This window comes from Narcine bancroftii, chromosome 2, assembly GCF_036971445.1.
Source record: "Narcine bancroftii isolate sNarBan1 chromosome 2, sNarBan1.hap1, whole genome shotgun sequence".
Lineage (NCBI taxonomy): Eukaryota > Metazoa > Chordata > Chondrichthyes > Torpediniformes > Narcinidae > Narcine > Narcine bancroftii.
Genome location: NC_091470.1, coordinates 151,458,660 through 151,485,704, shown reverse-complemented (window position 1 = coordinate 151,485,704; position 27,045 = coordinate 151,458,660). Strand labels below are relative to the sequence as shown.

The following is a 27,045-nucleotide window of genomic DNA, read 5'->3' as shown; positions in this document are numbered from 1 at the left end:
GCCATTTTACAGATCATGGCTGATCACTACTATCAGTACCCATTTCCAGGCTTATCCCCATAACCCTTAACTCCTTTGCCCACTAGAGTCTTATCTAACTCTCTTTTGAACATAATCAGCGAATCTGCCTCTACCACCCTCTGTGGCAGAGCATTCCACAGATTCACACTTTAAGGCTTTGATGGTATTGCACTCCCTCAGTAAAGCCCTGCCTTTCACCTAGATTTTGTGGGATACTACTTTCCATCCTACTGGAAAGTAAATCAACCACATGAGTTACAGCTATTTGCTTTGGATACCTGTAGAGATGAAACCTGTCAAGTTTTAATATGTACCTTGTGCAAGGCCCCTAGATAAGGAAAAGTGTCAGGACAAACCCAACAGAGAAAGTGTCAGCTTTGGTCTTACCTTCAACACAGCGACAACCTGCTTGTAGTACCCAGGCATACATGTCCACTCGCGACTGGGACATCAGCTGGTCCCCCATCAAATAGGTGTTGTGGGAAGAAGCAATGTAGTAGTTACACAAGGGCTGTGTCATGTCCTGGGTCACATTGTAATGTTCAGGGTTAAAGATATCACCAGCTGGGCTTCGCATGTAATTTGTGAAACCTGGTGATTTGGTAGAAAAATTGAAATTGTAATCCATTCCACTGAGAGGGTAAAAAAGTAAATTTAAAGTGCACTGCCAGTGGCAGAAACAAAGGGCTGCAGATGCTGCTCAATTCGTTGTATTAATCCAAGAATGATTTTTGACAATAAAGGGTTTAAAATGTAATCAAGGTTGAACCATTAGGGGAATTTAGGCACGTGGATGGAAGAAAAGTAGAGGATGCGGGGTAGGAAAGGTTCAGTAATTTGTTTGGTAGGAATGTATAGGTCAGCACAATATTGAGGGCTAAAGAGCCTGTATTGCGCTGTAATGCTCTATATTCTAAGGCAGGATGAATTAGGATACAGATCAGCCATGATCACAGATTGAAGGGCAGAAAGGCCTCCTGTTGTGGATGTGAAAAATCATCTAAAGCAACCTATAAAATGGACTGGAAGATCACATAGTAGATGTTTTCCTGCACTGGGATCAAATATTCTGACTGGAAGTATAAAGAGGACAATCAATCATAAACATGTTTTTTTTTACATCAGCCAGAACTTTGTGAAAATATTTGTAAAATAATTTACTTTATCCTATCGGTGGATAAAAGCTGCCAGATATTGAGCAACTAATTCCTGGGGAAATGTGCCTCCTTGGGACAAACTCACGTGGTGCCCAATGAGTGGGAATGTGAGGTTATGTCAGTGCTGGGGGTATGGGCACATGAGTGTGTGTGCACATGCTTGTATGTGTGTGCAAGGAGAGACGTTAGTGAAGGGATGGTCAAATGCTCCACGTGGAAGTAATATCGGTTGCTTGGGCACACAGGGGAGGAATGGTAGCTTGGCAGAGTGAAACACCAAAGTCTGCAGGTGCTGTGATTGGAGTGAAAACACATAGAAATGCTGGAGAAACTCAGCTAGTCTCACAACATCCATAGAAGGTAAAGATAAATTTATGAAGTTTCGGGCCTGAGCCCTTCTTCAGGAGAGCGTCAGAGAAAAAACGACTGGCAGGGGGAGGCCAACAAAATATGACAAGGAAAGGTAAGAATTGATTTTGGTGCTGTGAAAGGAGTCAGAGGGAAAAGGAAAGAGAGAGAGAGAGAGCTGGGGGAAAGGCGACAGTGGGTAGAAGGGGGTGGGGGTTCTAACGAAACCAGAGAAGTCAATGTTAATGCCATCCAATTGGAGGGTGCCCAGATGCAAGGTGAGGTGTTGTTCCTGCAATATGCGGTGGTCTCAGTCTGGTAACTTGGCAGCTCATGGATCCCCAGCTTCAGTGGGACATTAACAAGGAGAGGAACGAACGGGAGGACTCGTGAACCTACCATCAATCCCAAGGACTCCTCGCTTCTGGTTCTCAAGGCAAGGTTCAAACTTGTCAATGATCTCTAGACAATGTTCCTTCGTCACAGAGCTCATCTGGTGAGAGGAGAGAGATGGCAGTGGCTTAGAGAGCAGCTACCTTCTATTGTGTATGCACACAAGGTGTTTTAATGCACAGGACAGTAGATGCGTTTGATTCCCAATCCTAAAGTGATTCAGGGCTGCTAAGGGTCTGACATTCTTCTATCCTGCTGACCCATTTGGTTATTTTGATATCAAACAGGATGAGCATCTCCCTCTTGGCCATCCATCCTTCTGCCCCAAAACTCAGCAAATCCTTCCACCTCTCTGACCCTCTGGTTAACTGTTACAGTCTCCCTTTATGAGGCCCAGCAATGGGTTTTAGTTTAAAATGCCCTTGCAAAGTGTTGGGAAGTTTATACCACTTCACATACAGTCATTGTTGCTGAACTGCTTATTGACCCCCATATGTGCAGATGAACATGGAGCAGACACCCCCTCCTCCCCCATCAACCTTTAATTGTAAACACCCCTGTTCTAAAAGGAGAAACAAGAACTGTTTAGTGTTTAAATCAAGATTTAGGGGAATTCAAAGACTGGGGCAGATTCCTTAAATAAAGTAGGGACATGAGTCATGTGAAAATTAACAACCTGAATTGTCAATGTGTTTCTCTCTACACTATGTGGTCATTTCCAGCATTTCCTTTTTTTAAATTCAGATTGACAGCATCTGCAGTATTTAGCTTTCCAGAAGGATGAAGTTGGCCTGCAGGAGGAGGAAGCCCCCGCAGAGAGAGGATATGTTGGTGTCAGAAATGGTGTGGTTGTGGGCTGACGTAAGATCAACAAGTTCAACAACAGCGGTGTTTGAAAAAGATATTCTACTGCTGAAGATACCTGAATACAAAATCAGAAAGAAAAAAACCGGAGGATTTGCAAAACCTTTAAACAGTTTCTTAAAATAATTGGCACCATTACATCTAGCGGACCAAAGACTGATACTTAAATTTGTTAAATACTCACAGGCACTAACTAAATATTGAAGTACAATGGAATTAAACATTAGCATCTGTTTTCTGCTCATTGATAAATATATGTTAAATGCTGATAAATAGTAGCTGAATGTTGATACTCATTTAATATTGATCTAAAATACGAATATACGCTGGTTAAATGCTGGTTAATTGAGAAGGAGAAGCAGAGGAGACGACCCAAAGAAAATGGGTGGCGGGCCAGCAAGGGCCTCTGAAGCTCAAGGACACACACAGGCATTGAGCTGTTGGCGACCTGTGGACGAGGAACCCACAGAGGCCAGGGGTGACTTGAGGTCAAAGGAGTTACACCAGGCACATGAGAACCAGGTATTGGATCCTGGATTCGAGATGGGGTCCCGAAGGGCCCTTGGTACTGCAGGATTCCTCATCACGTCGAAAATTTAGTCAGATAGCATGGTAACATGCCATTTCTGCCTGTGCCACCCAATCACACCCAAATGACCTAGAACCCCCGGTATGTTTGGAACAGTGGGATGAAACCAGAACACCTGGAGGGAACCCATGCAGACATGGGGGAGAATGTACAAACTTCTTACAGACAGCATGGGATATGAACATGGGTCCTGATCACTGGCGTTATAACAGCGTTGCACCGCTGTGCTAACCGTGCTGCCTCTTCTCCTTGACTCAATTCTCATGCCATCTGGGAGGATGAATGTAATTATTTTAACGGTTGACAGGGAGGTTTATCAGCTTTTAAAAATAAAGTTGTAAGAGCATGGGTATTTACACGAAAAGCTCAATGTTTCCTGGAGGATTACAGACATCGCTGAAACTATACTCTCCTGCTGCCATTGGTTGATCCCTCTGCTATCACCAAGAAAGGAGTAAGACCTTGTAAACTTCCACTAATGTGATTCTGAGGGAATTATAGACTTGAATCTTAATTACAATGAAATCACTGCAAATGTGTTGGTTTGGATTATTGAGCTACTCCCAAAGGACAAAATATTACAAATAACAGGAGTTTTGTTTTAACCCAGGAGATTCATCTTTATGGAGAGTTATCAGCTGAAATGGCCTCATTGTGCATTGCACAATGAATTACTCTTTGATTGCTTTCATGTAGGCAGTCAAATCAATAACTACCATTCTACAGGCAGCAGTGAGATGAATAAGCAGTTCATTTGCCTTTGACTAATGAAGATCTATTGTAGCATCCTGGTAAAGAACTCTGCAGCAGGTGATCTTTACTGTCTACCTGAGAAGGCAGCCGAGACCTCAGTCTAATCCTTTACCAGAGAGAGAGACACACAGAGCCAGGAAGTAACTGAGGATGTATGCTTGCATAGTGGTTGATGGGGGAGATGTGGGAAGGAATGTCTCACGGACCAACTGATTGAAGTGTTAGGATGGTATAATTCAGCCAGAGGTTCAGTGAATATTGAATGGAAATCATGGTCTTTCCTGGTGTGTTGTTAACAGGATGTAGCAAAAGTGTCCATTCCTTGATAAACTGGGGCTTCAATCTAATACACAAACACTCCTGATTGATTTCTGATACAAAATCTTTGTTTCCAATGACTGGTGACAAAATAAACAATGGGTCTTCAATATGACTGATATATGGTGCCCTCAGGTCATACATAGAGGAATTGTGCTCAATCCATAAATCCATGAAAACGGGATTCTACATTTTTTAAACCAGCTTCGCTATGAAATGGATGCTGCTTAAGGCCATAAATATAGTTTCAAATCAATGCACCGAAGGAAAGAATGACAAGAAAGTGGAATATGAGAAACAGAAGCAGAGACAATAACAATTAGAGGATTACAGCAATACTGAGAGTCCCAAACACAGAGAGATGGACCAACAGAGGCAGACAGTGAGAGTGGTATATGTTCTACCCTTGCGTCTCTATATGGAAGAGATAAGCTGATCTTGTGAGACAAAACAGAGGAAGGAAGTGCAGACAGACAGACAGAGGCTGGTGGACAGAAAGGCAGACTTTATATTCAGGCTACAGAAAAAAACAGACAGATATAGATGCAGGCATTGTACTAGAGAAACTCAAAGGCAGAGAGAGCTCCAGAGAGATAAGACCAAGATTGTGAGACAGAGGCAGAGGGGTGAGATCAGTTGAGTACCTCCTGATCCATTGTTGTATTGGTTGAGGGATCAATTTTACCACGTGTTCTTGGAGATTGATTGACATACCATTCTCTGGAGAAGAATTCTCTGCTGAGTGATCAATGAAAATATGGATGTATCTTAAAATTCAAAAATCCAGGAGCAGTTCTATTTTATTGGTGAATGAAATTCCAGGTTGCTTTTGCAATTGGCCTGAGACCTGAGAGTTGGTTATAACCCACTTCAGAGCACAGAACTCGTGGAAAAGTGAATCAAGAATATCTCAGAAAAGAGATTACGGCAATGTTTCTGCACTTTGCACAGCCTGTGATTTCTAATCAATGTGGTCGTTGTGTCTGTAGGAGGTTGGGTCAGGGATGGTGGTGGAGTGGTGTAAAGTGGGCGAGGATATGAAGTCGGAGCCGCAAAAGGAGACATGCTGAGGACCATGGGGTGATAATGGTCGGAGCCCTCAGCTGCTCAGGTGTGCCCATCTTGGTGACCATGCATTAATCCTTGGGGTTTGTCTCCTGGTTCCCATATAATATAATATTCCTAATTCAGCCTGTGCTCAACTAGTTAAGTTTTAAATTTAAATTTAGACATACAGCACGGTAACAGGCCCATTTCAGCAAACGAGCACAAATACACTCAATTAACCGACACTCCAGTATGTTTTTGACCGGACCACCCAGAGGAAGCCCACGTAGACATGGAGAATGTACAAACTCATTACAGACAGTGCGGCGTTACACTGATTGCTACTTGTACCGTGCCGTCCAGTTAGTGCTGGATGTGACACTATCAGTTTGTGTGTCACGGGTAACTGCTTCACTAATTATTCAGTAAGAAAATGCTAAATACTGGAACTCTGAAACAAAATGCTTAGGAGTTCAGACAACATCTGTGGAGAATAAAACATATTCACGGATCCTGTCAAATGTTAAAAGTAAAATGAGTTGTTGGAGTGCCCAAACGAGGCTACATTTCTGACACTGTGAACAATACCTCAAAAAGTTCTCCGTTCACTCTGAAGCCCTTTAGGTGCATTCTCAGCTGGTGAACCATGTTGAGGAAATGTCAGCCTTTTTTCTTTCTCTGGGGTTGATGCAGTGGTGTTCCCCCTGTGTTCCTAGCCTAATCATAAATGTGGACATTCCCAAAGTTGAATAGCCTAGTGATAGCCATTTTATTTTGGATACTGGTCTGTCACTGGCCTCAAAGAGAGCATATCTCAGCCAAGCATCAAAGCATACAATGTGAAGGAGGAAATGTCATCTTCAAAAAAAAGGGATAAGTGATCAAATTTGACTTAGGACTGTGGACTATAACTCCAAGTACTGGCAGCAACTCCCACAACTGGCATGTAAGAGCAACAAAAGATGCACACGATATAATATATTTGAACTGCAGTTCAAATATATTAAAAGATATTAAAGCTAAATGCTGCTGTTTTCTTCCCTATTCAAATTGATATTGATACTGATACAGCAAGTCCATGATGCTGTGATTATACCAGGCAACACCTGGGAAATCATTTTAGCAACATTATCCTTGAGATTCATTGGGCAGAAGACGAGTCAACACAGCTGTTTGCTTTTAATGACAGTCCAGAAAAGCAATAGAAATATCTGCCTCAGCATATTTGGTGAGCAATAGTCCAGGGACCACTGATGCAATTTTCTGTACCTACAACATCACAATTCGACATTAACTCTGCACTAATTACAGATTAATGGCTGACAATACTTTATTTAAAGCCTATCATCACTCTTGAGCCAGCACCATGTTTAATCAGTTACTTCTTCAGCATTCTCACTCTCGCAACCGTAAACTCATATTCGCTGTTGCTTAATATTTTTTCCCTGCCTCTCTATAACTTCATCTGCCAACAATTCCCCACCAACTAATTCTTCCTCTAACTACAGCCTACACTGCATTCCCTTCCTTTCAACCACCACTGACTACCCTTTGCAATATCACCCTAAACAATCTGCATTTCCACCTCTTCCTCTAAACTCTCCTTCAAACTGGTCTCATTCAGCAATGTTTTGGCACTCAGTCTTAATGTGTTTGTGTAAGTGAATCCCCCCCTGTGAATTGTTCCTCTGTGTAACTCTGTGATGGTATCCCTGTTTGACTGTATTCATGTGTACCTTTATCCCTGTGTAACCCTATCTGTGTGACTATTTCCCTTTTGTGCCTGTATCCCTGTGTAACTGTATCCCCGTGTGATTATATCCCCATGTCACTGTATCTCTGTATTACTACATCACTGTGTTATTCTATTGCTGTGTGACTGTATCCTCATGTGACTGTATACCTGTTTGACTGTATCCCAATTTGACTGTATCTCGGTGTGATTGTATCTCCGTGACTGTATTCCTGTGTGACTGTATCTGTGTTACTACATCACTGTGTGACTGTATCCCCATGTGACTGTAACCCCATGTGACTGTATCTCTGTGTTACTACATCACTGTGTGACTGTATCTCCATGTGACTGTCTCTCTGTGTTACTACATCACTGTGTGACTTTATCCCCATGTGACTGTATCTCTGTGTTACTACATCACTGTGTGACTGTATCTCTGTGTTACTACATCACTGTGTGACTTTATCCCCATGTAGCTGTATCTCTGTGTTACTACGTCACTGTGTGACTGTATCTCCATGTGACTGTCTCTCTGTGTTACTACATCACTGTGTGACTTTATCCCCATGTGACTGTATCTCTGTGTTACTACATCACTGTGTGACTGTATCTCTGTGTTACTACATCACTGTGTGACTTTATCCCCATGTAGCTGTATCTCTGTGTTACTACGTCACTGTGTGACTGTATCTCCATGTAGCTGTATCTCTGTGTTCCTACATCCTTACCCGGGAAGAAACATAGAAGGCAATTGAACAACTGAAAAGTGGCAAAGCAGCAGGTATGGATGGAATCCCCCCAGAGGACTGGAAGGCTGGCAGCAAAGCTCTGCATACCAAACTGCATGAGTTTTTCTTGCTCTGCTAGGACCAAGGAAAGCTGCCTCAGGACCTTCGTGATGCCATCATCATCACCCTGTACAAAAACAACGGCGAGAAATCAGACTGCTCAAACAGGGGAATCACGCTGCTCTCCACTGCAAGCAAAATCTTCGCTTAGGATTCTCCTTAATAGACTAATACCTAGTGTTGCCGAAAATGTCCTCCCAGAATCACAGTGTGGCTTTCGCGCAAACAGAGGAACTACTGACATGGTCTTTGCCCTCAGACAGCTCCAAGAAAAGTGCAGAGAACAAAACAAAGGACTCTACATCACCTTTGTTGATCTCACCAAAGCCTTTGTCACCGTGAGCAGGAAAGGGTTTTGGCAAATACTAGAGCTCCTTGGATGTCCCCCCAAGATCCTCAACATGGTTATCCAACTGCACGAAAACAAACAAGGTCGGGTCAGATACAGCAATGAGCTCTCCGAACCCTTCTCCATTGACAACGGTGTGAAGCAAGGCTGCATCCTCGCACCAACCCTCTTTACTATCTTCTTCAGCATGATGCTGAAACAAGCCATGAAAGACCTCAACAATGAAGACGGTGTTTACATCCGGTACCGCACGGATGGCAGTCTCTTCAATCTGAGGCGCCTGTAAGCTCACACCAAGAAACAAGAGCAACTTGTCCGTGAACTACTCTTTGCAGACGATGCCGCTTTAGTTGCCCATTCAGAGCCAGCTCTCCAGTGCATGACGTCCTGTTTTGCGGAAACTGCCAAAATGTTTGGCCTGGAAGTCAGCCTGAAGAAAACTGAGGTCCTCCATCATCCAGCTCCCCACCATGACCACCGTCCCCCCACATCTCCATCGGGCACACAGAACTCAAAACGGTCAACCAGTTTACCTACCTCGGCTGCACCATTTCATCTGATGCAAGGATCGACAAAGAGATAGACAACAGACTCGCCAAGGCAAATAGCGCCTTTGGAAGACTACACAAAAGAGTCTGGAAAAACAACCACCCGAAGAAACACACAAATATCAGCGTGTACAAAGCCTTTGTCATACCCACGCTCCTGTTCAGCTCCGAATCATGGGTTTCCCACCGGCATCGCCTACGGCTCCTAGAACACTTCCATCAGCACTGTCTCCGCTCCATCCTCAACATTCATTGGAATGACTTCATCACCAACATCGAAGTACTCGAGCAGGCAAAGTCCGCAAGCATCGAATCCACGCTGCTGAAGACCCAACTGCGCTGGGTGGGTCACGTCTCCAGAATGGAGGACCATCGCCTTCCCAAGATCGTGTTCTATGGCGAGCTCTCCACTGGCCATTGAGACAGAGGTGCACCAAAGAAGAGGTAAAAGGAATGCTTAAAGAAATCTCTTGGCACCTGCCACATTGACCACCGCCAGTAGGCTGATATCGCCTCAAACCGTGCATCTTGGCGCCTCACAGTTTGGCGGGCAGCAACCTCCTTCGAAGAAGACCGCAGAGCCCACCTCACTGACAAAAGACAAAGGAGGAAAAACCCAACACCTAACCCCAACCAACCAATTTTCCCTTGCAATCGCTGCAACCGTGTCTGCCTGACCTGCATCAGACTTGTCAGTCACCAACGAGCCTGCAGCAGACGTGGACATACCCCTCCAAAAATCTTCGTCCGCGAAGCCAAGCCAAAGAACATCACTGTGTGACTGTATCTCCATGTGACTGTATCTCTGTGTTACTACATAATTGTGTGACTTTATCCCCATGTAGCTGTATCTCTGTGTTACTACATCACCGTGTGACTGTATCTCCATGTGGCTGTATCTCTGTGTTACTACATCACTGTGTGACTGTATCCCCATATGACTGTATCTCTGTGTTATTACATCACTGTGTGACTTTATCCCCATGTGACTGTATCTCTGTGTTACTACATCATTGTGTGACTTTATCTCCATGTGGCTGTATCTCTGTTACATCACTGTGTGACTGTATCCCCATGTGGCTGTATCTCTGTATTACTACAGCACTGTGTGACTGTATCTCCATGTGACTGTATCTCTGTTACATCACTGTGTGACTGTATCCCCATGTGGCTGTATCTCTGTGTTTCTACATCACTGTGTGACTGTATCTCCATGTGACTGTATCTCGAGGGATTGTTTTCATGTGTGACTGTATACCTGTATTCCTGTGAATGTAGCCTCTGTTTCTGCCATTTCACCTACCAGCTCACCTTTGAGCTGTGGAAAGAACTCAGACCACTTGGGAAAATCCTAACTGCTGCAGGAAGAATGAGCAGACCCCACATTGACAGCTCTGGAAGTCAGGATTGAAGCCACATTCCTGGAATGGTGAGACAGCAGCACTACCAGCTGCAACGTTGTGCTGTCTATTTTAAGCAACACCAATTGATGGTTTTAGTTTTTAAACATTCAAGTTGCTTTTACAAAGCTAATATCCCTCTAAATTGGTGATTCTATTACACCATGTACAACTGCTGAGGAATTTGTATGAATGACATAGATCAGGTTAAAAATTCCACACTTGAATTGCTTCTCTGGCACATTGGATTGGACTTTGGACTTTTTTTGTGTGGTCCTGCCCTATCTCCTCAGTTTCACCTGACGGACAGTGTCCTCAAACATTTTGCCCCAGGGGTTATTGGGCAGCAACTAAACAACAACTTGCATTTATCAAGTGCTGAGAATACAAAAAAAAATACCCCACAGTAATTGACAGGAGGATAATGCAGTGAAATTTGATGCTGAGCTACATAAAGAGGTATAAAAAGTTCCTGGTGTAACCACAGATAGAGTCTGAGCATTTGCAGTGGTGTCTGTTCCTATTAAAGAGGAATTAGAACATCTTGGTCAAAGTGGAAGGTACTAAGAAAGGCAAAGGAGGGAAAAGAGGCAGGTTTAGAGAAGGAACTTCAGAGTCTTGGGGTCCTATTGATTGAATGTACAGCTGTCAATGTTTGGGAATTGTCCATCAAGCCCGGGATATTCTTCCCTTCCAGCCTACTTTAGCACCCTGACACCTCGGTTAAGTTTGCAATTGAACTGGAGCTCTTTTGTTGTACATCCACATTGTGTTCTTGAAATAAAGCAACACAGGATGCCCCTTAATGCCATACTGGCCAAAGTTCTGGACGTTTAAGTAGTATCCTGTGATCCTGGGAGTCTGTGAAGAGAAGGTGCCATTCATCCCAGGACTGAACCTTCCTTGAAATGCTCACCTTCTGCTCCACTTCCAGAAACCTCTTCAGGTCATCAGTGTCCATCTGATCTTTGTGATTACTGTACATGAGCATCAGAAGATAGAGATCTCGTCGTGTGGACATCATTTTATAAAATGCACAGAACTCCTCAAAGTCCAGTGTCCCTTGATTGTCATCTGTGTCTGCTTCCTGAAAATGAGGGAAAGAAAGTTCCATTAACTAGCAAGTCTAAGTTTATTGTCATCTGATTGTACAAGTACAACCCAACAAAACTGCGTTATCCAGTCCTCAGTACAAAATGCAGACACATAACCAGACATAGCATATACAGGCAAACAATACATATGCAGAACAAGTCTTCATATTTACAAGTGAATAAATTAATATTGTTCTTGAATATGAGAGTCTCGGGTGGTTAATGTAAGCAGTTCCTTTGGTCGTTTAGCACTTTCCATTACATTAACCTTCCATTACCAGTTTCCCAGATCATTGTTCCCTGCTGGATCAAGTAAAACGACACTCATCACAACAGAACATCCACCATCGGTGATCCAACACTTGTTCAGATTTCACATCGATTGTCAGAGAACATACATGACATCACATACAACCCTGAGATTCTTTAATCCTGCAGGCCAGGAAAAATCACCACTTACAGGTAGTGTAAAAAAAACTACACACACCCTACAATGTAAATAAATAAAGAAATTTAAACAAACTGCAATACAAAGAAATAAAACAATAAAGTGCACAAGTAAGAGCCCTTAAGTGAGTCCCTGATTGAGTTTGTCATCGAGGAGTCTGATAGTGGAGGGGGAGCAGCTGTTCCTGAACCTGGTGGGGCGAGTCTTGTGGCACCTAGACCTCTTTCCTGATGGCAGCACCGAGAACAGAGCATGTGCTGGGTGATGTGGATCCTTGATGATGGCTGCTGCCCTCTGACAGCAGCGTTCCTTGTAGATGTTCTCAATGGTGGGGAGGGTTTTGCCCGTGATGTCCTGGGCTGTGTCCACTACCTTTTGCAGGGCTTTACACTCAGGGTATTGGTGTTCCTATACCAGACTGTGATGCAGCGGTCAAAAAGTGGGGATAGAATATTGCTCTTTTGTGATGCTTCCTCTAGCTGATTAGCAAGTGAATATCAGAGAAATGAAGAAGAGTGGGAACTAAAAAAAGTTAGGAAAAGCACATACCGTATTTCAAATAAACAGTTGGGGGTGAAATTACAAAATAACATGGAAACTATTTCTTCCAATCTGTTTAAGGAGTGCATGATTTAATGCAGCCCTGTTATATTCTATCAGTCAAAATGGGTGTCCCTGTCACACAGTGCCAGGGTTTATTGACAATTCTGACAGGTATTGATAATTTTTGAGTGGGTTTCTGCCAGTGACCTCCCTTCCAAATCAACGACGATAATAGCCCAAGGCAGGAGGCTCTAATCTCTGCCTAAACCTCCCCTCCCTCGCACAGGAGAGCTTCCACATCACTGAAGATCCTCACAATCAGAAAGTACCCTTCCCCCACCACGGCCACACCAGGTCCACCTGCTTCACAGTGTCACGGGAGGCCACAGCTCCAGCCTGCCTTGGATAAAAGGAATTTTTTTTTAAAAGAAAGAAGAGAGTGGAAGTGGAATGGGATGAATAGAAAATACAATGACAAGACCAAGGGAGGTAGCCAGACAGATTGAAGTCTGACAGAATGAGCATTTGCAGTGGAGTGAAAGATAAACACAGGCAGGCGGAGAGTGAGATGGAGGCAAGAGCACAAGTTCCCTTTCAGTCAGAGACAGTGTTACAGAGCAGCACGGTTAGTGTCGTGGTCAGTGCAACGCTGTTTCAGCGCCAGCAACCGGGGTTCAAATTCGACACTGTTTGTAAGGAGTTTGTATGTTCTCCCCGTGTCTGCATGGGTTTTTCTGGGTGGTCTGGTGTCCTTCAAAATGTACGGCGGGCTGGGGTTATAGGTCAATTAGTTGTAATTAGGGAGCATGGGAAAGGGCTGTATGTTTAAATTTAAAAAGGGGTAAAGATGGCAATAGATAAAAAGCTGCTCGGGATTTGTGGCAAGCAAACAGATCAACAGAGACAAACGGGGTTGGGGGGACGGGGTGACCCCAGGACATAGATATGCCAACAGGATGTGCTGTTGGGCATGGAAATAAAAGTACTGCTGGAATTCAAATGGTGCCCACTAATCCAAATTGTTTCTGACAAATGAAAGTGCACTCACTTTCCAATAATGGAGAGCAGTATTGTGTGCAGATGCTTAGCATTGAGTTAATGACCACTGGAATATGTGCAGAAGATAACGCCAAACAGAAGGGAAGCAGTAATAATCTGAGTGCAGAAAATAACTGGCAATGAAAACAAATCAGCGCACCCTAAATTGCCCCTGGCAGCAAATTTGTTTTCACTATTATTTACCAGGTGACAGCCCAGAGTTCAACACAATGAAGAACCCTGTGCAAACCCCAAGTTTAGCCTGCTTTCAAGAGAGCACTGAACAAAGTTACAGCTTGTAAACCTGGTGCTATACTAACGAGGTACTCGACTGTCAGAGATGCCACTTTTCTGTTGGGATGTTACTCTCAAAACTGATCTCTATGCTGGTAGGAAGGCTCCCAGCTTTCCAATGAACAAGAATGTGGCTTGGCCCAAAGGTTTCTGGCTGATACTGCTCCAACCATCACAGGCAGCTTGTGGGCATTTCACCTTGTTACTCTTGTGGGATCTTGTCATTTGTAGGAATTGAGTTCGTCAGCTGCAATGGTTACCAGTCCTCCAGGATTGTCCCAGGGACTAAAAAGGTTAAAGGTATTGCAAGCAAAATTTGCAACATGGTATGCAGAAATGCAAAGCTCCACCCAATTATCAAAAAGCACTTTAAAGCTAATGGAGTGAATGTGCATGTGAGCACACGCGTGAGTGTGTGTGTGAAAGAGCAGAGAGTTAAGTGTGAATGAGTGAGAGAGGGAGGAGAGGGTTAAATAATATCTGTGGGCGCTAGGGAAAAAGCGAGGGACACACATGATGTGTGTGTGTATACGTGTGCATATGTATGCATGTATGTGACTGAGTGTGTGTGCATGTATGTGCATGCATGTGTCTGTGTATCTGAGGGAGCAGTTAAAGTGTGTGTGTGTGCGCATGCGTAAGTATGTGTATGTGTGTGCAGGCATTTATTTGTGTGAATTTGTGGGCACAAGTGTGTTTGTTTATGTGCATGTGCATGCATGTATAATTTATGGATGTTAATATGCTCTTTAAAAAGTGGTCAAATTAAAATTCTTGCATAGATTCAGAGATGGAGAAGACGGGGATGGGCAGGAATTAGCCATTATATAAAACCCACAGGCCTTGAAGCTGGTGTGGGATGGACTAAGTAACTACAGGTAGGTGAACGGGCATGCTGAAGCCAGTGAGATGACCAATAAAAATGGCCAAACACATCCCTACTCACATCTCCTCCCCCACTCCCAAAGGAACAAGTTGATGCATTGAGATTCTGCCAACTGAGGCCAGGACACTGACTCCCAGTTACAACACCATGGAGAAATTACTGCCCCATATCAAAAGGTTCAGAGCACTGAATCTCCTCCCTCCTATTCAGACCACCTGCAACTTCTCTAATCTTCTTTAATTATTACATATGGATTAGTCTGAGCCACAGCCTTTTACCTGGGGTAATCAACGAGACATAAATTATAAATTTAAAATAAGTGCTGGGTCACTTGGGAGTGAAATCAGGAAGTACTTCTTCATTCTAAACATAGGGTCATGCTGGGACTTTCTCCGCTCATAAATCGCACCACAGGAATTCTGTATCCTGCCAAATTAATTCCTTATCATAAACACTACATATTACAGTATCATCTTACATGCAAAGATGGGACAGAGAAGAAATGGCCAGGAAGAGGAAAAAGATTATCAGCTTCCTACAGGCATTATGACATATTTTCAGGGCAGTTGTAATAGCTGCATCACCACTGATGATTTTAAAACAGTAGTATTGGCAAAAGCCAAATCACCTAGCAACATTATTAGTTCTGGTTAAAGAGCATGGAGCATGGAGCATGGAGTAGAGTGCATTGTGAGAGCACGGACTCTAACTGCTGCTCAGTGACGAGCATGGGCTTTCTCGGGGCCTGGCACTGGGCACCACGATCTGGTCTGGCCATCGAGAGAGGAAGGAGCCATTCAGGGCAACTACAATGCCACCAAACCTCTGTCCAATGCTAGCAGTGTGGGGTTATAAGGAAGAGGCTGCAGGAATCCTGGTGCTCTTCACCAACAGGAGGCATAGCTGAGGGGTCATCACTGCAGGGCGTACACAAGAGAACCAGAGAAATGTGCAGATTGGGTGGTTAAACTGGGACAGGCTGCACTGAGGCAAATTCCCCCACATCTCACCTCGGGAGAGGAATTGAAATAAAATCTTGGAGTCATTTTAAGGAAACTTGTTTGTAGGGCTGCGTTTAACCACTGGTTTTAAGAGACAAAGGTTGATCTTTATGCAACGCCCCTCATATTGTCAGAATATGCTAATAAGCCTGATTCCCACTGCCGATGTTTTCTAGAAATTGCGACGGAAATTGGTCCATTGTGGCCCATTCAGTGACATGAAAAACCTAACAATTCCCCTACTCAGCCCATGATCTCCCCATGCCCTTTTTATCAACTGGTTTAATCAACCACAGCAAAAGAAAATAAGAACTTCATAATTTTATGCATCTCCAAGATACATTAAACTTCATCAGAAACACACAGTTTCACACAGCCAATTAATGAAATACATAATATTAATGACTATGCAAATGAGCGAGAGGCTGCCAAAGCTCAGCTGTGGTTCATTGTCTCAAGAGACTGGTGCATCTGCTTGAAAGTTCAGGACAGAGTTTTTCTGACTTACTTTTCTTCATGAACATGATTTGCAATGTTAAAAATACACTTGTGTTGGGATCTCTTGGGCCAAAGGTTGATCTTTATACAATGTTTCTCATCTTGTCAGAATATGCTAATGGCCAATGCCGTTGTTTTGTAGGTACTGTGACAGGAAATTTTCACACAGCAAGCTCCCACAATCTGCTTTTTAACTGATGGTTGAAGAATAAATGTAATAAAAAGGAGTAAAACACAAAAGTCTGCAGGCACCATGGTTGAAGTAAAAACACAATGCAGGAGAAACTCAGCAGGTCAAACAGGGCACTTCATGTAGTAAAGATAAAGATAAATAACCAACATTTCGGGCTTGAGCCCTTCATCAAGTTATAAATGGTAAATATTGACTGAGGACATAAGGAGATCTCCAGCTCTTTGTTCATTTGGCTATTTAGTGATTTCTATTCATCCAAGTAGGAAGATTTACTGTTTCATCTGAAAGGTGGCATCTCCAGTGGTACAGATCTCCTGCAGTCCAGTTCTAAAAAGCAGCCACAATATCCGAGTAGGTAGGTAGGTCAATCCATCCTCTTCCCCACACATCAGGACCTCTGTCCAAAGGCATGAAGCTCATCATACAAAGCAGCAAGAGCTCGGGTTATCTCGAAATGAAGTGAAGGGAGGAGATTGGGTGGTGGGGGGGGGGGGGGGGGGGGGATTAAGGGGTGGTGTAGCAATGGATTCTGGTCTCCATTGATAGGAAATGGACTGCTTCAGTGCTTTCCCCAGAATTAATGGTGGTGCTTGGAAAGACACACATAATATAGGTGCGTCTAGGAGCAAGCTGAGTACTTCTGGATTAATGGACCAATGCACAAAACCTATAGTCTGGCTATAGGGTGTACTGCATCCATCCGAGTTGAACATTGAGTGTGTTCCCTCCACCCAGCACCGTAACCAATGAAACATGCAATGGTTATCAACATCCAGGCAACAGCTCCTGGTTTTACCATTTTTTAATCAATTATCAGCTCCATAGTATACTCCTTCATCTTAGACTTGCCACGCCATCTGCTATTCCCTATCGTTTTGGAACCCCTCACCTCCACAGCCTTCCCTTCTAGTTTCTCCTTCTGTGGGCCTGTCAGCTGTTACCTTGCCTGCGTGAACCATGAGGGGATTTCACCAAACGTGAAGCTTTTACAGAATACGCAGCGAGGCATCAAACATTTGGTGGCCACCTGAGTTACTATTTCTCTGGTGTAATGCATTTTATCCATCTCTATCAAAGCACTTTGATATGGAAAAATGGAGTAGTCAAGTTTTTTATCATCTGATTGTACAAGTACAACCCGATGAAACAGCGTTCTCTGGTCCTCAATGCACAACACACAGAAACAAAACCAGACATAACACAAATGAAAACAATACATATGAAGGACAAGTATACATATATACAAATAAATAAATAAATATGAGAGTCTCGGATGGTTAATGTGAGCAGTTTCTTTGGTCATTCAGCATTTTCATTGCTCATGGGAAGAAGCTGCTCCTCAGCCTGGTGGTGCTAGCTCTGATACTCCTGTATCACTTTTCCGATGGGAACAGCTGAAAGATGCTGTGTGCAGGGTGGAAGGGTCCTCAATAATTTTGTGTGCCCGCTTCAGACAACAATCCCAGTGTATCATGTTGATGCAAGGAAGGGAGACTCCAGTAATCCTCTCTGCCACTCTTATGGTCCTGTGAATTGACCTTTGATCTATTTCTCTGCAGCAACAGATGCAGATGCCCAGGCTGCTCTCGATGGAGCTCTTGTACAAGGTTGACATGATGGTGGCTGGAAGTCTAGCCCACTTCAGTCTTCTCAGGAAGTGCAGTCGCTGTTGCACCTTCCTGACAAGTGAGCAATGTCCACGATAGGTCACTAGTTAAGTGAACTCCAAGGAACTTGGTGCTCTCCACTACAGAGTTGTTGATGTGTAGTGGAGGGTGGTCGTTCCTGGTCCTCCTTAAGACCACGATCATCTCCTTTGTCTTGTCCATGTTGAGACTCAGGTTATTGCTCTTGCACAATATCACGAGATTTTTCACCTCTTCTCCATAATGCAACTCATTGTTGGAGAAACTGTCACAACTGTCTAAAGGCAAAGCAACCAAAACACCCTTTTTTTAATTTTAATTTTTTATTTTTCACACTATGAACCATATTAACCAAAATTCACACAAACATTTCCCTCTTGAATATACATAGTGTCATTTTCTCCCCTTTTCCCCCCTCTCTCCTTCCCACCCCCCTCTCTACCCACTAAACGTTCAACATGTACAATACAATAAACCCATTAAACAATGCCATCACACAATGAAAATAAACAAGAAAATTGTGTCATCTACTTTTACACACTGGATCAGTTCATTTCGTCTTCTTCTCATTCTATTATTTTAGGGGGTGGAGGTCCGCGGTAGGCCCTTTCTGTTGTGTTCCATGTACGGTTCCCAAATTTGTTCCTAACTACTATGACTTTATTTTTAAAATTATATGTTATTTTTTCCAATGGAATACATTTATTCATTTCTATGTACCATTGCTTTACTCTCAGGCTCTCTTTTAATAAATCTTTTTTGTGCTTCATCCAATTTGAGGCCTAGTTCTTTACTTCTTATATTAGTAAGAAGAAAGATCTCTGGATTTTTTGGTATGTAGCTTTTTGTGATTTTATTTAACATCTGATTTAGATCTTCCCAAAACTTTTCCACTTTCTCACATGCCCAAATTGCATGTACTGTTGTTCCCGTTTCCTTCTTACAGCGAAAACATCCATCTGATACTGTTGGGTCCCATTTATTAAACTTTTGGGGCGTGGTATATTGCCTGTGTAACCAATTATATTGTATCATGCGTAACCTCATGTTTATTGTATTTCTCATAGTTCCAGAGCATAGCTTTTCCCATTTTTCATTTTTTATTTTTATGTTTAGATCTTGTTCCTACTTTTGTTTGGGTTTACAGCTTATTTCATCGTTTTCTTTCTCTTGCAGCTTGATGTACATGTTTGTTATAAATCTTTTAATTATCATTGTGTCTGTAATCACATACTCAAAGCTGCATCCTTCTGGTAACCTCAGCCTGCTTCCCAATTTGTCCTTCAAGTAAGTTTTCAGTTGGTGGTATGCAAACATTGTACTGTGAGTTATACCATATTTGTACTTCATTTGTTCAAAAGATAATAAATTATTTCCCAAAACACAATTTTCTATTCTTTTGATCCCTTTTCTCTCTCTCTCCCATTCTCTAAAGGAGAGGTTATCTATTGTGAAAGGGATTAGTTGATTTTGCGTCAATAATAATTTTGGTGAAGGGAGTCATGTGATGGAGTAGTGGCCGGTCGGGGAACTTCAGCCCTCTCCGGAAAGTTTAAAAAAAACACAGAAAACACAAAGGCACAAACACAAAAATTAAAATAAAGTGAAAGTAAAGGTGGGAAGAAAATGGCAACGAAGAAAGAAAAGTCGAAAGCAACGGGAAGAAGAGAAGAAGAAAAGACATCGGAAGAAGAAGGTGAAGGCCTTACCTGTCTGAGGAGGCCTGCTGTGGAGAGAGAAGCCCGCTCCCTCAGGTGAGTCGAAGTCCCGAGCTCGGGACTACAAAAATGGCTCGCGGAGCCAAGCAAAAGTGTGCAACCGCGCATGCGCGATGCGCAAGACAAAAAAAACACTGACAGGAGGGGGGACCAGCTGAGGAGTCGATCTCCACAGCTGAGAATGACAGCCACAGCACAACAACAAGAAGAGAACATAGAAAACAATGAGAACAAGAAAGATGAGAGTAAAAAGAAATCAAGGAAACAACAGATGACCAACCCAGAAGAAGAAGGAGAAGAAGAACACAGAGAAATGTAAGAAGAAGGGAAGGGCAAGACAATGGATATTTTATTTTTAAAGAATATATGGAATCAGTAAAAGAATGGCAATCACAAGAATTTAGTGAAATAAAAAGAAGAATTAAAAGTACAGAAGAAAAAATGAATAGATTAGAGATGGTCATGTCAGATATAGGAAAAAGAGTGGACAAGGTGGAAGAACAAGAAACAGCCTTAGAAATGGAAGTAGAGGACTTAAAAGAGAAATTAGAAGAATCTAATAAAAAAGTTAAAGAGACACAAGAACTGTTAGCTCAGAAGATAAATATAATGGAAAATTATAATAGAAGAAATAATATAAAGATAGTGGGCCTTAAGGAAGATGAAGAAGGCAAGAATATGAGAGAATTTATAAAAGAATGGATCCCCAGGGTCCTAGGAAGACCAGAACTACAGGAAGAAATGGAAGTAGGAAGGGCACATAGAACATTAGCCCCTAAACCACAGCCACAACAAAAACCAAGATCCATTTTAGTAAAATTCCTAAGATATACAACAAGAGATAATATATTGGAGAAAGCAATGAAGAAAATAAGAGAAGACAAAAAGCCACTGGAATACAAAGGTCAAAATTTTTTTTTCTATCCAGACATAAGTTTTGAACTCCTGAAGAAGAGAGAGGAGTTTAATACAACAAAAGCGATCCTATGGAAAAAAGGATATAAATTTATGCTAAAGTACCCAGCGGTACTTAAAATAGTTATTCCAGGGCAGCAAAACAGCCTATTCTCGGATCCGAAGGAAGCACAAAAATTTGCAGAACAACTACAAAACAGACAGAGAGATGAAGACATGTAACGAGAGCAAAAATAACCACAAACTATATGTATGTGTGTATATGGGTATATATATATATATATATATATATATATAATATATATATATATGTGTGTATGTATATATGTGTGTACATGAGTGTATGTGTATTTAAAGGAAAATATATAGAGTATAGATAAGAATTAATAAGGGAAAGAAAGGGAAGAGAGGAAGTAAGGAGGGAATTAAGAGAGTGACCTTTGTTGTATATGAAAATTAGAATCTTTTCTGGGGGGGGGCTGGGTGGGGAGGAGTTATGGTCACTGCGAAATCAGTTGACGCTTGCGAGTGAATTCGCAAATCCAAATGGAGAGGGGAGATGTGGTTGCCCGACAAGGGATAAAGGGCAACTCAGGAAGGGGAGGGGATAGTGGGGTTAAAGAAATTTTAGATAGGAGAATAAGGGAAATGTTTGATGTTTTAGAAATGTTGTCTTATAAAGTGTTCAAAACAAGAAAGCAGAAATGGATAAGAAGGAAAGGTGATGATGAGGAAACGGAAAGGAAAGATAAACAAAGTATGAAATGGCTATGTTGAACTATATGACTTTAAATATTAACGGAATACATAACCAAATCAAAAGGAAGAAACTGCTAAATTTACTGAAAAAAGAAAAAATTGATATAGCATTCGTGCAAGAAACACACTTAACTGAAATGGAGCACAAGAAATTAAAGAGAGATTGGATAGGACATGTAACAGCAGCGTCATATAATTCAAAAGCCAGAGGAGTAGCTATATTAATCAGTAAAAATGTACCAATTAAAATAGAAGAGGAAATAATAGATCCAGCAGGGAGATATGTAACGATAAAATGTCAGATATATTTGGAATTTACTCAATGTATATTCACCTAACGAAGAAGATCAAAAATTTATGCAAGATATTTTTTTGAAGATAGCAGACACGCAAGGGAACATACTAATAGGAGGGGATTTCAACCTTAATTTGGATTCAAACATGGATAAAACTGGGAAAAAAATTAACAGAAAGAACAAAGTAACCAAATTTATAATTAAATCGATGCAAGAAATGCAACTTTGGGATATATGGAGGAAACAACACCCAAAGGAAAAGGAATATTCATATTATTCGGGTAGACATAAAACATACTCAAGAATAGACCTATTCCTGTTATCAGCTCGCATGCAAGACAGAGTTAGAAAAACAGAATATAAAGCTAGAATATTATCAGACCACTCACCCCTGATATTGACAATAGAGTTAGAGGACATCCCTCCAAGAATGTATAGATGGAGATTAAACTCCATGCTACTTAAAAGGCAGGATTTTAGAGAATTAATTGAAAGACAAATTAAAATGTACTTTGAAATAAATACAGAATCAGTGAAAGATAAGTTTATACCATGGGACGCAATGAAAGCGTTCATCAGAGGGCAAATAATAAGTTATGTAACCAAGATGAAGAAGGACTACAATCAGGAAACAGAGCAGTTGGAAAGGGAAATAGCAAATATAGAAAAAGAATTAGCAATGAAGGAAGACACAACTAAGAGAAGAGAATTGGCAGATTAAAAATAAAATAAGGAACACTACAAACATATAAGTGGAGAAGAACATAATGAAGACAAAACAGAAATATTATGAACTAGGAGAAAAAAAGCACAAAATTCTAGCATGGCAGCTTAAGACAGAACAAACTAAGAGAATGGTATTGGCATCAAGGAAAAAAGACAAACAAATCACATATAATCCAACGGAGATTAATGAAAACTTCAGAGAATTCTACGAACAATTATATCAAACTGAAAACGAAGGGAAAGAAGACAAAATAGATGAATTTTTAACTAAAATTGAACTACCGAAATTACAAATAGAAGAACAAAATAAATTAACAGAACCATTTGAAATAGTAGAAATACAAGAGAAATAGAAATAATAAAAAAATTACTGAATAATAAAACACCAGGAGAGGATGGATTCCCAATAGAATTCTATAAAACATTTAAAGATTTATTAATTCGGGGGCGTGGCAAGATGGCGTAAGGAACAGACGTGTCTTCCAGTCCTCTCCTGACTCTAACTTATTGTTTTGTCTTTAAGTGCCCTTTAAAACTTTTTTAAAAGTTTATAAATAGTATGAGGTGTTGAATTAATACCTAATGGTACATTTGTTAAAAAAAAGTAAAAGGAAACATCAACATATTGTTAAAAAATTATATTTTCCGAAATTATCTGAGCCTGCTTGTTTACAAAAAGCCACGACTCAGCGTGAAATGGATCCAGGAAAAGAAGCTAAGAATTCGGCCTTGGAGCTCCGTTCTGATTCCGTAAGTCTTTCTGAAGGTCATTTTCAGCTGCCTTTAGAACAAAGGGCTGGCCGGATGCCAGTATTTCAAACAACGTCTACTGAGACTTTGACTGCTGAATTAGCTGGGGCGCCACCAGTTGGAGAGTTAAAGAGTTGTTATTTGACTGCTATACCACCAGTTATAACAGCTCTTTAGATACTGACATAATGAAGCTTTTAAAGGAGGTTTGGATCAAAGATAACCCTGATCATCAGCCTCCTGATACTTCTGGGGGGTCTGTGGCAGGGGCTCTTACACGGAGTCAAACTGCAAGAAAAGCTACTAAATTAAAAGAAGGGATAGAAGGTCCTCTGATTCCACAAGAACAGCAGAATTCCACCATGTCTGGATCTTCTGATGTTGATATACTTTTCAAGAGTCTTGAACATAAGATATTTTCTTCAATCATGCATTTAGGTGATTCTATGAATAATCTTACTTCTAAGATTAATGCATTGGTGGATGTCAATACTCAACAGATGGCTGATTATGGAGCTTTTAAAGTCGAAACTATTGAAAGACTTGAGATGTGTGATCAAGGATTATCTGATGTACAAGATCAATTGCAAGATGTGAATAAAACAATTGAAACGTTACAGATTAAGAATAAAAATTTAGCAAAAAAGGTTGATTATTTGGAGAACCAATCCAGACGGAATAATGTGAAAATTGTCGGCTTGCCAGAAGGCATAGAAGGGCCAGATCCAAGAAAATTTTTCACTGAATGGATTCCACAAGTGTTGGGACAAGATAAGTTTCCTGAAGGTTTAATATTGGAACGGGCTCATAGAGCTTTGAGAAGGAGACCTTTTTCAGGACAGAATCCAAGACCTGTTCTGATTCGCTGTTTAAATTACTGTGATAGAGAGACTATTTTACGTATGGCTATTAGAAATGCACAGCAAAACAAATCTCCTTTGATGGTTCAGAATAATCGTGTTTTCTTCTATCCGGATTTGAGTCAGGAAATTATGTTTCAACGACATGATTTTAATTCTGTGAAAGAATTATTGTGGAAAAAAGGATATAAGGCAACATTTAGATACCCTGCGGTACTGAAGATTTTTCAGGATGGATATCAACCAAAGTTCTTTGATAATCCTAAAGAAGCTATGGATTTTGCTCAGTCTTTACCAATTACGCAATTCCAGGAACGACGTAGTCCTCCACGGTCTCCAAAGAGGGCAGAGCTGCAAGAAGGGAATTTGATTTCTGGAAGAAATGGAAGAAACGGTGGTCGCAATGGCAAAGGAAACTCATTTAATAGATAAGGAACATTTGAAACTCAAACGTGAATGGGTTGGGCAAGTTTTTTATTCTTCGTTTAATTCTAAGGCAAAAGGTGTGGCAATTTTGGTACATAAGAATCTACCATTTCAGTTACAGAGTGCAGAGAAAAATGGTGGAAGATTATTAAAATTAAATTGTACAATCTTTAATGAGGCATGGACTTTGCTTGATGTTTATGCTCCTAATGTTGAGGATACAGCTTTTGTTGTGGATATGTCTTTATTACTTGGACAATCGAACTCTAATGTGATGTTGGGGGAGATTTGAATGTGGTGTTGGAGCCTTTATTGGATAAGTACTCAAGAGTAATTAAGAAGTCTAAGATGGCAATCCAAGTGATTAATATGATGGCAGATTTGAATTTAGTTGATATTTGGCGAAGTTAATCCTACAGAGAAAGATTTTTCTTTTTATTCCTCGCGACATAATTCTTTTTCTAGAATTGATTATTTTTTAATATCAGCACATTTGCTGGATAGGGTTACATCTGTGGAGTATAAGGCTAGATTGGTTTCGGATCATTCATTATTATTATTAGAATATTTGAGTTCACAAGATGTTCAGAAAGCTTCAAGATGGAGATTTAATACTATGCTATTATGACGCAAATTTAATTCTGTGAAAGAACGGTTGTGGAAAAAAAGACATAGGGCAACATTCAGGTGTTCTGCGGTACTGAAGATTTTTTAGGATGGAAATTATCCAAAGTTCTTTGACATTTCTAAAGAGGTTATGGACTTTGTTCAGTCTCTACCAATCATGCAGTTTCAGGAACGATGTAGTCCTTCAAGGTCTCCAAAGAGAGTAGAGATGTAAGGGGGGATCCAGATTTTTAAAAGAAATGGAAGCAATGGTGACCGAAGTGGTAACGTTGATTTAAAAAAATAAATCTTTTTATCTTTTTTATTGAGAAGAGTTTAAATAGTTTAAATAATGATGATAGTTTAATGAAATTGGAGTTGTGAGATGGAACTAGGTGGGCACTAGTTTCCAGAAGTCATCAGCTACCTGTGAGTTATCTCACACCCAATACTTTGGAGGAGTTACCGCTTTGGGCGGTTTAAACAGGAGAAGGTAGTTGTGACCTCAGACCTATTTTTTTTTCTTTTTAATTTTTGGGTTAAGAAGTGAAGGTTTTTTTTATTATATTTTTTTTTAATAGATTTTTTTTTAACTCTTTTTGTTTATGATTGTAATTGAGAGGGAATTAGGAGGTTTTTTTTCTCTCCTTTTTTTCTATTTTTTTGGGGGGGGTTTTCTCTTTTTTCTTTCTTTTTTAAGAGGATGATGTCACAGAAGATAATAAGTCAAAAATTGAGGATGTTGAATTAGATTAAGAGGAAGATGAGGGGAAAGGTGATAAGAAGAAAAAGAAGAAAATTAAGTACAAATACATTGAGGGAGAAGAGTTTAATAAAATTAAGTTAATTTCGATAGAGAATTTTGAAGATGTTATAAATGAAGAATATGGAAAATTTTATAAGAGTTTGAACTTTTTTTTCTTTTTTTTATATAAGGGGAGGGGAAGGGAATAAAAAGTTTATCTGATTGTTTTTCTAAGGGATGTTTTTGTTCTCTCGATGAATTATAAAGGAAAATTGGTATTAATGGAAATTCTGTATTTATGTATTATTAATTATGATTTTTTTTGTATAACAGATATGTGGTTGATATATGATTTTAATATTTAAACTTAGTTTTAAAGTGGATTTCATTTGTTAAATACATGTATTATGTTTGATTTAAATATATGTTTAAGGGTATTATTTTAGTATTGATATTTTTTTTGTTGTTAAGTTTTATCTTTTTTTTGTAAGTGGGGTTTTTTATTTTATTTACAACATTGTTAATTAATTCTTCACTCTTTATTTTGGGGGGGAGGGTTGGACTAATTTTAAATTAGATGATTAATGTTGTGTTATAATTATTGGGGGGGTTAATTTGTGTAGTTTAATGATGTAGTATTCTAATACAGCAATGAGCTCTCTGAACCCTTCTCCATTAACAATGGTGTGAAGCAAGGCTGTGTTCTCGCACCAACCTTCTTTTCAATCTTCTTCAGCATGATGCTGAACCAAGCCCTGAAAGACCTCAACAATGAAGACACTGTTTACATCCGGTACCGCACGGATGGCAATCTCTTCAATCTGAGGCGCCTGCAAGCTCACACCAAGACACAAGAGAAACTTGTCCATGAACTACTCTTTGCAGACGATGCCGCTTTAGTTGCCCATTCAGAGCTAGCTCTTCAGCGCTTGACGTCCTGTTTTGAGGAAACTGCCAAAATGTTTGGCCTGGAAGTCAGCCTGAAGAAAACTGAGCTCCTCCATCAGCCAGCTCCCCACCATGACTACCAGACCCCCACATCTCCATCGGGCACATAAAACTCAAAACGGTCAACAAGTTTACCTATCTCGGCTGCACCATTTCATCAGATGCAAGGATCGACAACGAGATAGACAACAGACTCGCCAAGGCAAATAGTGCCTTTGGAAGACTACACAAAAGAGTCTGGAAAAACAACCAACTGAAAAACCTCACAAAGATAAGCGTATACAG

The 27,045-nt window shown here is 40.9% G+C and overlaps 1 protein-coding gene across 4 annotated transcripts in view; it reads right to left on the bottom strand.

Moving 5' to 3' along the window:
- The window catches only part of plch2a (phospholipase C, eta 2a), a 315,314-nt gene that overhangs the window by 76,138 nt on the left and 212,131 nt on the right, over positions 1 to 27,045 (bottom strand). For all 4 annotated transcript variants that reach the window (XM_069918573.1, XM_069918570.1, XM_069918572.1 and 1 more), the window contains 3 exons: positions 11,287 to 11,457; positions 1,926 to 2,019; positions 409 to 612 (listed from right to left, as the gene is read on the bottom strand). In XM_069918573.1, coding sequence (XP_069774674.1) covers positions 409 to 612; positions 1,926 to 2,019; positions 11,287 to 11,457 — 469 coding nt within the window. The remainder of the gene's footprint in view (positions 1 to 408; positions 613 to 1,925; positions 2,020 to 11,286; positions 11,458 to 27,045) is intronic.